This window comes from Ipomoea triloba, chromosome 7 (assembly GCF_003576645.1).
Source record: "Ipomoea triloba cultivar NCNSP0323 chromosome 7, ASM357664v1".
Classification (NCBI taxonomy): domain Eukaryota; kingdom Viridiplantae; phylum Streptophyta; class Magnoliopsida; order Solanales; family Convolvulaceae; genus Ipomoea; species Ipomoea triloba.
The window spans coordinates 27,174,709-27,186,171 of NC_044922.1; the positions used below are offsets into that span (position 1 = coordinate 27,174,709).

The 11,463-nt window shown below is 35.4% G+C and overlaps 1 protein-coding gene across 1 annotated transcript; it reads left to right on the forward strand.

The window, feature by feature from the left end:
- Nucleotides 1-6,961: 6,961 nt before the first annotated feature.
- On the forward strand, nucleotides 6,962-10,200 carry LOC116024839 (F-box/kelch-repeat protein At1g26930-like). The gene is made up of 2 exons (XM_031265848.1): nucleotides 6,962-7,337; nucleotides 8,157-10,200. The coding sequence occupies exon 2, from the start codon at nucleotides 8,221-8,223 to the stop codon at nucleotides 9,631-9,633; it is 1,413 nt and encodes a 470-aa protein (XP_031121708.1). The 5' UTR covers nucleotides 6,962-7,337; nucleotides 8,157-8,220; the 3' UTR covers nucleotides 9,634-10,200.
- The last annotated feature ends 1,263 nt before the right edge of the window (nucleotides 10,201-11,463 follow it).

The window sequence follows — 11,463 nt, forward strand, 5'->3', positions numbered from 1 at the left end:
GGTAATTATCGACACGTAATTATGATATACGGATTAACATGAACCCGCCGCACTCTTTCCTTAATTACAGATTATTATTAGTCAAGATTCTATGTATAAGCTTTGCGATCAACGTGTAAATTTGTTTAGAGTTTTTTAGTGAAAATTATTCAAAGTTTTACCCATTAGTCAAAAGCCTTCGAACCTAAATGTAAGTGAAAGTTCACACACACACACACGGATAAAAAGAAGATAATTATATTTTGTGATATAAAAAGTAAAATAAATGTTAGAATAAATCAATTTCATGAAATATTATTCCAATGAAGGCATCTCCAACTCAAGGAGAAGGAATAGAAAAAGGGAGAGAAAAAGATAAATAATAGCTAGAGGGGAGAAAAGATAGTTTTTCTGGAGAGGAAGTTATCTCCCGAGAAATATTGAATGAATGCATTTGTTGTATGTTTATTTCTCATTATATGTTTAACAAAAAAAATCTAAACAAAATGTTAAAATTCAGTTTCAACGGCTGAAATTATTTCAGTTGTTGAGGCTGATTTTATTTTTTTACCTATATATATTGTTATTTTATTTTGTAAATTCCTATATTTAAATTTATTAATTTTTGGTATATATAGTATTTAAAATTTATTTTTGATATTTAAATTTATTTGTATTTAAAATTGAAATTATTCATTATTAAAAAAATGAATAAAATAATAGATGATGTGTATGAATTTAAAGAGTAGAGTCCACAAAAAAGGAAAAAAAAAAAAGAGAAGAAGGATTGGAAAGAAAATAGAATAGGCCCTCTAAGATTTAGTGTAGTTGGTTTGTCGCCTGATTTAAAGGTTTGAGAGGCGATCCATTGTGCACACATGAATACTAGAATCTAACCAGTAAATTAATACAGAGTAATAATAATAATAATAATAATAATAATAATAATAATAATAATATTATTATTATTATTATTATTATTTTTGAAAGATTATTATTATTATTATTATTATTATTATTATTATTATTATTATTATTACAGTTGTATTTGACACGTGTTAAGAGAAAGGCTTCCCGCGTAATCGACACACAGCTCGGAAGTCGATAAGCTTTTGTGGTTGAGCCATTCGGCAATTCAAAAAGAAGCGGTGGGCACGTGCGACTGCGACCGTCTTTGAGCCGCGTCTTGAGCCGACGCGATTGCGGCGTACAACTACATCTACACCCTTACGCAATTATTATTATTATTATTATTGGATATTTTTCATCAAGACAGCTTACAATAATAATGAACCAATAATGTATATTATTAAATGCAAAAAATAATTATATCAATTACGTAGTAGTATATTACATAAGAATACAAAAATTAAGATATTTCATGCAGTCAAACACCTTGTGTTCAGATGACAAAGTCATGACTCTACTCTAATAGGTTGAGAAAGTATGTTTGAATAGATACTACTCTCTAATAGAGATATTAACTCTAATATCTTAAGAGCCGAAGATAAATAAATAAATAAAAATGATAGAGTACAATATGAACTTAAAACACATTAAACACACGTTGAACTATAAATTAATTAAATATACCTTGACTTTGTTATAAAGTCTTAAAACTTTATATTAAATCCTAATGATACCTTATATGTGTTTCACATTATGCATTTGTACATGTAACATTGATATCACGGGTGGGTCCAGAAAATTATATGAGTGGAGGCGTAGTTTAAATGACTGGACCGGAAAAAAAATACAAAAGTTCTACTACTGAGATTCAATCTTATTATCATATATCCAAGGTTACAACCAACTAAGCTACTCAAATCTTAATAATTTATACATAAATTTTAATTATATATATATATCTTACTGCTACGTGTGTGTATATATACATATACATATGTATATAAAGGGATGGGAAGGGGTGAGGGGGCAGCTGACCCCACTATCCCTAGTGTATATCCGCCCATGGTTTGATATTGAAATTATGTTTTCCTCTAAACCGGAAATGAAGGCATTCTAATTTGAGCATCTTTTCTTAAAAGCAAGATATCGAAAAATTCAATTTATAATTATGTTATAATTTGACTAAAATTATCTATTTTTAGTCGATGTATTTATCATTCAAGAAGAATTCATAAATAACATTATTCATGTTATTGCAGACATTTCTTTGTGTGTGTGTGTGTGTTTTAAAAATTTAGCATAAGATCAAAGAATTTAGTTCTATAAATTCAACATTAGCCTAAAGTAGTGCGTAGTGATTAAAAGGCAATTTGGACTTTGAAAAGTTTTTATTTATTTATTTATTTATTTATTTATTTACTTTTTATTTTTGTGGCTTCTGGATTAGGGGGGCGCCTAATGGTACAATTCAAAGAACATAACTTCATCGAGGAGTCAAACATAGTTATCACAAGCTGACCAAAACTCTAATCATGTCGGTAATACTTAATTAATTAATACATTGTACCTACAATAAAAATATATATAAATAAATAGCCAAGACGTTTTCGTAAACAAAATAACAATTACTTACAAAAATATCTTCGCGTGCAACAAGCTATTCAAGTGGGTTACGTCTATAGAGAATAAAACATATCGAAGATTTTCTGGCTAGTTTCCCGGCTTTCTCACATCCAATATGACTAGGGAGTGGTGTACGACAAGGTGTTCAATTTTTTATTTTTTTAAATTTGAAAAATGTATAAGAGCATACGTTTGATTTTTGTTTGGATTTTTGCTAGGACAACAAAAAAAGAGGGAGAAAAATGAGAAAGAACGTAACGGGGAAAAAGGGAAAAACAAATGAAATCTACTTTTTACGCGTCTTGTGGGGCCGACTGTGAGCCATATGCATAGCTCTTCTCTATTTTTCCCAATTGCGGATCAAACAAAAAATTTACATTTGCAAAAAAAAAAAGGAAAAAAAAAAACCTCATTAAAAACCATTCCCCAATTTGTGAAAAAATCCACCCTCAAATTTTTTTTTTCCTTTGCAAAATCCACCCCAAAGTCCATTGATTGGGTTTCCCTAATTAAATATGTTTTCTATTTCTATTTATTTAGAAATATAGAGATAGACAATAGTAAGCACACTAAAATTTTTTTAGTAATTTCGAAATCGTAAGTTATTACTCCGTATAAAGTTATAAACTTATACCATGTAAAACAACATTGTTGTCATGTATATTTTATATAATCCTACATGTATAGTAGTTATAAACCGATACTATATTGTAACAGCATCAGTAGTACTAAAAAAAGATATTGTTTAAATAGCATTAACAATACTTAATACAACTTTCAAAAAAATAATAATAATACTTAATACAATCCGTTACGTTTGTACGACTATATACCTAATATGACACAATACTAGTGTTGATTGAATAATTGAATTGACACATTTGAATCCAATAAATTTCTACTCTTTTTTTCTTCTAAAATGGAAAGTTTAAATAAAATAGAAGTAATATAAACAATGGAATCTCAAAAATATAAAATTATGTTTTTGTCAGCATTTATGGAAAGATATTTGGTACTAATTTGTAACCAAAAAAGGGTACCCTTGTCGTGGAAAATGTGGTATTTCATAATAATAAAATAATAGAAAAATAATTTTTAAAAAATTAGTACCATAGTAAGATTTCAATGGTACATTCCTTTTACCAAATCGAGACTTTATGTTTCATACAATTTGCCTCTTATCTGGTTAGATTTTGAACTTTCCCAAAATACCCCCAATGAACACACACACACACACACACTCTCTCTCTCTCTCTCTACACATACATATATATGTGTGTATATTTTTCTCGTCATGTGTTATTTCTCATTTATTGACTAAGTTGCCCCCTAACATAATAGGTCAGTCATCATGTCAGAGAGTATAGAGTAAAATGAAAGTATGTGTAATAGAACACATTATATAATGACGATTTGTCATACAATTTGTATATTTAAAAAATAATATTAATTGTCAAGTTTTAAAATATATATGAGTTGGCGTCGAATTTGCATAACATTAGTTACCTAATGAACATGTCTAATGCGTTAATTTTGAATCTAGTTCGAAGGTTCTCTAATTGCAATACCAATGTCGAAATGCAATTATATACTCGATCAAAGAGCATGATTCTCATATCTTAAATCACGAGTTTAGTTATTGTCAACACGTTTTCGGTCGAGCCCACTACACAATGTCTTTCTCGATCAAAGAGCATGATTCTCATATCTTAAATCACGAGTTTAATTCTCGTCAACATGTTTTCGGTCGAGCCCACTTATTTCTATTGTGCGATTTACGAATTACATATTTGGCTTGCACTTGAAGCTTCAATCCTATTTTGCACTGGTAAGTTTTGGTGGCTTGAGAGTCGTGCATGCATGTTTTAAATTTAGTGCATCGAGTTGAGACACAAAAAACAAGTATCATAAAATGGAAATTAGAAGATTTCACATTATATGTAATTTAATACATAAAATAGTTTCACATTATACGTAAACGACTTACCAAATAAGATTCGTAAAAAAAAATATTTTAAAATAAAAAATTAATATTTAATTACTTACTTAATTTATAAAAATTATAAATATATACTCCGTACTTATTACTTTATTTTTTGAATATAATATATTTTTATATGTTATATACTTATATTATAAATATTGTTTTTTTTTATAGGGAAAAAGTTAAAATGTTAAAAAAAAAAAGCATTTATGATACGCTATCAAACAATTACACAGCCGCTGGCTAGTAGGCAGAGGCTAGTAGCTATATTCATTTTTCATCAATGATATAATTGCCTATAGCCAAGATCAATAATAATTTAATATGACCATTAATTTCCAAAGGATTTTGTACAATATTATTCTTCCCAAAAGTTGAATGTCGAATCCAAAGCCCGACCAAACACCCGGAAGGATGTAAATTAAGATAATTCAATTGACATGGGTATTGCTCCACTTTTATTTTATTTTTCATATTTAGTCCTTCGAACGATATAACCAATGAAAACTCACTGAAAGTACAATTTATCGGTCATTCCCAACATAAGTACCACTTTTTTATTCAATCGAGAAATTAACCCTAAGGTTAAATTCTTTCACCTTGTCAATTAACTTATTGGTTTGACTGAGAAGTGGTACTTCATTTCCGGTGAGATTTAATAATAAAAACTCACCGGAACTACCACTTCTTGGTCATACCCGACATAAGTATTGATGGGGAATATACCCCGATCACGTACAATACCCGGTCATGTACGGCGGGGGACCACTTGAGCCGTCCCGACCATATTGCTCATCCCGACCTCCCACTCACACTAAAACCACCGTTCTATACCTTTGGGGGACCATGAGCCCCCGACCTCTCGCCGACATATGGCAGAGATCGTAGAACGCATGTACGGTCTCGGGCACGGTAGCAGAAGACGGCAGTGCATGGCTTCCACGTGTGCGACATGCGTGCCGCCCGGAACTCATCTCCCGGCTCCCCCTATAAATACCCGCATTTATGGAGGAGAAGACGGCAGTGCATGGCCTCCACGTGTGCGACATGCGTGCCGCCCGGAACTCATCTCCCGCCTCCCCCTATAAATACCCGCATTTATGGAGGAGAAGACGGCAGTGCATGGCCTCCACGTGTGCGACATGCGTGCCGCCCGGAACTCATTTCCCGCCTCCCCCTATAAATACCCGCATTTATGGAGGAGAAGACAACAGTGCATGGCCTCCACGTGTGCGACATGCGTGCCGCCCGGAACTCATCTCCCGGCTCCCACTATAAATACCCGCATTTATGGAGGAGAAGACGGCAGTGCATGGCCTCCACGTGTGCGACATGCGTGCCGCCCGGAACTCATCTCCCGGCTCCCCCTATAAATACCCGCATTTATGGAGGAGAAGACGGCAGTGCATGGCCTCCACGTGTGCGACATGCGTGCCGCCCGGAACTCATCTCCCGCCTCCCCCTATAAATACCCGCATTTATGGAGGAGAAGACGACAGTGCATGGCCTCCACGTGTGCGACATGCGTGCCGCCTGGAACTCATCTCCCGGCTCCCCCTATAAATACTCGCATTTATGGAGGAGAAGACGGCAGTGCATGGCCTCCACGTGTGCGACATGCGTGCCGCCCAGAACTCATCTCCCGGCTCCCCTATAAATACCCGCATTTATGGAGGAGAGAGGACTTCTAGCATCCAACCCGGGATCTATATTAACCTTCCGATCATATCCTCCTCCCGAACTTCTTTGATCTCACCACACCTGTAATAATAAAAGGGACCGGCTCGTATTATTATCGTACTTGATCAGTATTTGCACTATCAAGTACTACTTGGTCATCCCGACATACGTACCACTTATTGGTCAAACCGAGAAGTTAACTGTAAGGTAAAATTCTTCCAACTTATCTGTAACTTCTCGGTTTGACGGAGAAGTGGTACTTCCCGTGAGCTTTCATTGGTACTGTGATTACATACTTTATTTTTTTATCACCCTCATAACTGTATTAAGCCACTCTTAATGTCCGACGGTTGGGATAATGCCGCCAACTTCATTATATTTATAAAATAAAAAAAATACCGGAGCTCTGAGACATATATATATTTTTAAATAACAATCATCTTATATAAAATATTACACATTTCACATAAAACAACTCCATAAATATAATAATACAAAGTAATATTACTTGTTTAACCTAAGAGGATCTCCTTTCAAAAAAAAAAAAAACCTAAGAGGATCTCAAAAAATTGCTGTGATAGTAGAAAGTGGAGAAGAAGGGGGGAATAGTGTAATTTGCGTTTCTTCAACCTCGAGTTTCTCTCTCTACACGTAGATTGACACACCTTTTCTTTATGGTGCATTGGTGCTATTCCGATTTATATAAATCTGCCAAAAACTCATAAATACGAACAAATCCAGCTGTATTTCTACGAGTATAAAAACTCCCCACTGTTTAGCGGTTTCAACATTGTGCTGTTTTCTCTTTCCATTTTTTTTTTTCTCCAGAAAATAAAGCGCTTGGGAATTAGAATATAGAGAGAGAGAGAGAGAGAGAAGAGAGAGAGAGGGAGAGCTTAAAGAGGGCATGGCTATGGCCTTCTTTGATTTGCAGAGAGAATCCAAAGGAACTCTCTTGTTAAAGCCCTGAAATTGTTACAGCCCAAAAGAGCTGCACCTATATAAATATATATATGGTTATACATATGTATATGTATACATATAGATACACAAGGAAACATATACGTATACTTTACCGCAATACAGAGAAAACACAGTTGCACAGTTTTGGTAACGCCATATTTCCAATCAACTCCCCTCTTCTTTACTTCTTATCCAATCCGTAAGTTTTATCTCTCTATCATTATTCTTTAATTTTTTGTGTTAAAGTTTTGTATTTTTTTAAAGAAAAAATTAATAGGCTCGTTTTCGGTTATGAAATAGTGATGGGTTTTTTCTTTTTGAACGTGGTAAATCGCTAAATCGATCTGATTTAATTACTGGTATTGAAAACAATGCGAGATTAGAGGTTGTGTTGTGATTAATGGCGGTTTGGAGAAATTCTGGTGCGGGGTGTTGCCTGATCTGAATTTGAGAGATCTGGGTTGGCAAAGATTGATTTTTTATGAATTCTTGCATGCCCATTTGGTTTAAAAGCTATGCGTTTTTGTTGTTTTGAGGTGTGTTTGAATCTGGTTAGCTGTCATTGTTGTGAGGTTTGATTATTGGGAAGGGCTCTTTCAATTCATCTCCTGTGGTGTCTGCTGAAAGATTGAATGGTTATTTGTTGCCAGTTGATCTGTATTCTCCTGTGATTTTGGATCAATTGTTCAGGTTGTTTGGTAAAACTTGCAATTTCCCCTCAATAGTTCCTTGTTTTTCTGTTGCTATAATTATGTGCATGTGCTAGGTAATATTACAGGAATCAACTTCTTGATTCAGTGTACATTGTTTTACTAGGTTTCTATTTGTCTAACTAAAAATAGTTGTCTAGAATTTTGTTCAATAGCTTTTCTTATTTTGAATATATAAAATCTTAAATCTGTTTTGTTGTTCTATATTCTATGCTTGCATAGATTTGATTTTTTTTTTTTTTTTTTTTTTTTTTTTGCTTTGAACATTTGTTCTAGGTTTTGATGCTTTCTGTGTATCTTTTTTGCAGAAAATTTGCCTGTTGAAGAACAAAGCTGCAGAATGAAATAAGGCCATAGAAGTGGTTCTTGTTTATGGTGAACCCTGAAGGGATGTTGGAAGAGCGATCTTGTTTGGTATCGAGGAACTACCGGAGAGGGCATACCGGGACTTGTATGAATTACCGGATTGATATGAATGGCAAAAGGCCATTCGAAGATGACAAGGAGAATGAACTGGTTCCTAGCAAGTTTGCAAGGCAATCTGACGGTGGTTGTGATAGAGTTGATACAGCTCTAACCCTAGGTGTTTCTTCAGCGTCCTGTGCTGAAGAAGTTGGTGATCGGCCTGCTGATGGAGTGGAAACGAGTCTAACACTAGGTGGCGATATGTTAGCCCCTATTGGTGTAGCTGACCATCAGGATAACATCGAGGATAATTCTGAAGATAGCTCTCTAATACCCAGTATTGGTCGAGACAACGCCATTAGCTGTCTCATTCATTGCTCGAGGTCAGATTATGGTGCCATGTCAGCTTTAAACAGGAGCTTCCGCTCATTAATCAGGAGCGGGGATATCTACAAATTAAGACGTATGAATGGTGTCGTTGAGCACTGGGTTTATTTTTCCTGCAACCTGCAGGAATGGGAGGCTTTTGACCCCAACCGTCGTCGTTGGATGCGTCTTCCAACGATGAATTCTAATGAATGCTTCTGGTTTTCCGACAAGGAATCGTTGGCTGTTGGAACGGAGCTCCTTGTGTTCGGAAAGGAGCTAATGGCACAGGTCATTTATCGATACAGTCTACTGACCAATTCATGGTCATCTGGAATGCAGATGAAAGAACCACGGTGTTTGTTCGGTTCTTCCAGCAAAGGGGAGATCGCTATTCTTGCTGGTGGTTGTGACTCACATGGTAAGATCCTTAGCTCAGCCGAGCTTTATAACTCCGAGACTGGAAATTGGACACTATTGCCCAATATGAACAAGGCCAGGAAGATGTGTTCCGGGGTTCTCATGGATGGAAAGTTTTACGTGGTTGGAGGCGTTGGAGGACCTGATTCAAAGCTTTTGACATGTGGGGAGGAATATGATTTCGAGAAAAGAACATGGACGGAAATACCAAACATGTCCCCTGTGCGTATGGCTGCAGTTAGGGAAAATGGCTTGCCCGCCACAGCTGAAGCACCTCCTTTGCTTGCAGTTGTAAATAACCAATTGTATGCAGCCGATTATGCTGACATGGAAGTTAGGAGGTATGACAAGGACAAAAAGGCGTGGGTTACTGAAGGAAGATTGCCTGAGCGAGCAAATTCTATGAACGGTTGGGGCTTGGCTTTTCGAGCATGTGGCGACAGGCTTCTTGTAATCGGAGGTCCTAGGACTGTGGGTCAAGGATTTATTGAAGTGAACTCGTGGGTCCCCAGCGAAGGACCGCCACAGTGGAATATGCTCGGCCGAAAGTCATCTGGTAGCTTTGTCTATAATTGTGCGGTGATGGGTTGCTAACAATGTGGATATTGGCAGCGCCATCTAAGCGCAATTATGCCTCTTTACATACATGATAGGATTAATGGGGCACAGGAATGTTGCTAATGGGTAATTTATCCAATCTTTTCTATTTTTTAATTTTCGCTTTCAAAGTTTTAGTTTCCTTTTCTCAGAGGAAGGAGGACAGGGAGGATTATCAGTATACTCAAGATTCAACATCATATTTATTTTCAAGGAGTCTTGAGTACCTACCAACATTTTCTGCTTCAACAATTCCATTTAATCGATTGGTCTTCCCCCCATTCTGGTAACATGAAATTTCAGAGGTGGTCATCAGATAGGAAAGAGATAGGTTAATAACTTGAGGCAGGGTGCAATACAGTTGTAGATCTTGATTAGTGTTTGCTGAAGTTTCTCGAAGAATTGCAGACTTAGTTTCTTTTTCTTTTTCTTTTTTATTTTTCCATATTTTTCTTGGCATTGCCGAGGAGGGGGAAAATAAGTTTCTTGGCTAGGACTTGTCAATGTACTGAACACCTTTGTTGTTGAAAAGAATGGGCTATACAGTGAATTTTTGGTTCAAAATTCTTTCTTGTTAAGCAGATGTTTGGTTTTAATTCCGTGTTTTTGTTTCTGCTATGGCTTCAATCCTTCTTTTTCTTATCTAACTGCTAATGGAAGGTACGGTATGTCCATAACCTATGTCTTTCAAGTTAGAATGGTCACGTAGTTTCTAGTTTGAAAATAGGTTTAGGGTAATGATGCATGTTGCCTTATTATTAATAGGACATTCCATTTGAAATCATAAATTGGTTCCTATTTTTGAAATTTGAAGCACAATTGCACGAAAAACCGGTTTCACTTAGTTTGAGATGTAGTTAGTCTAAACTCGGAAAATTGAAAACACTAGGACATCAGTGTCATTTAGAGTTAGGTACAGGTATATGGTAACTTACATACGTTTCTTTTTCAATATTCACTTGAAATGTGCATGGACCGTCATATCGGAACGTCAACTTCATCTTTGTGAATTTATATTATACTTAGAGTTAGGTACGGGTATATGGTAACTTACGTTTCTTTTTCAATATTCACTTAAAATGTGCATGGACCGTCATATCGGAATGTCAACTTCATCTTTGTGAATTTATATTATACTTATGAGAAAATTCTGAAGTGTTGATTGCACCAGGTACAACCAAAAGTGAATTGAAAAAGCTTTGGGGTTTGTAGTGGGTGCAAGAGGCCTCGGTGCTGATTGGCACCGTAGACTTTCCCTATACTTATAAGCACGAGTTTAAGAATAGTCACATGTTGCAACAAATCTTCATTCTTAAGGAAAACAGTTATGTTAAACAACTTGCTTTCCTTTCTAACTCTGGTGGATGGAAAGAATGCTCTAAATTTAGGGGTTTGTTGGATAAACACGAGGTTTAGTTTAATCGTATATTAAAATTTATCATCGTTCTTCAGAAATGCCTTAATCTGTCTTTGTTGGATGAAAAACACGTCAGACAATGGGCTACAATTGGTATGATGTGCCATTCAGCTGCCCTTGTTCTTCCTAAAAAGATTCGTCTTTTTCGAGTTGCATTTGAATAAGGTATGCTTTAGCATAATGACATTCTTTATCACTTGATATTTATGTTTCTGATGATGAAGCGATATTCCGGTGTTATTTTGCTATCTGCAGATTATACTTTCTAAAGATCCGTGTTATTATAATTCTCGAAATGTTTTTCTTGGGTGTTACAGGCTTTGTGAATCAAATCATGCTCATTGTTTTATTCCTCTCTTCGTTTTCCAGATTGTGTTGTTGGAATGAAAAGCGGTTCTTCATTTGATTGT

Excerpts from the sequence above, each read along its gene's own strand:
- LOC116024839 (XM_031265848.1), top strand. The coding sequence starts at position 8,221 with ATGGTGAACCCTGAAGGGATGTTGGAAGAGCGATCTTGTTTGGTATCG.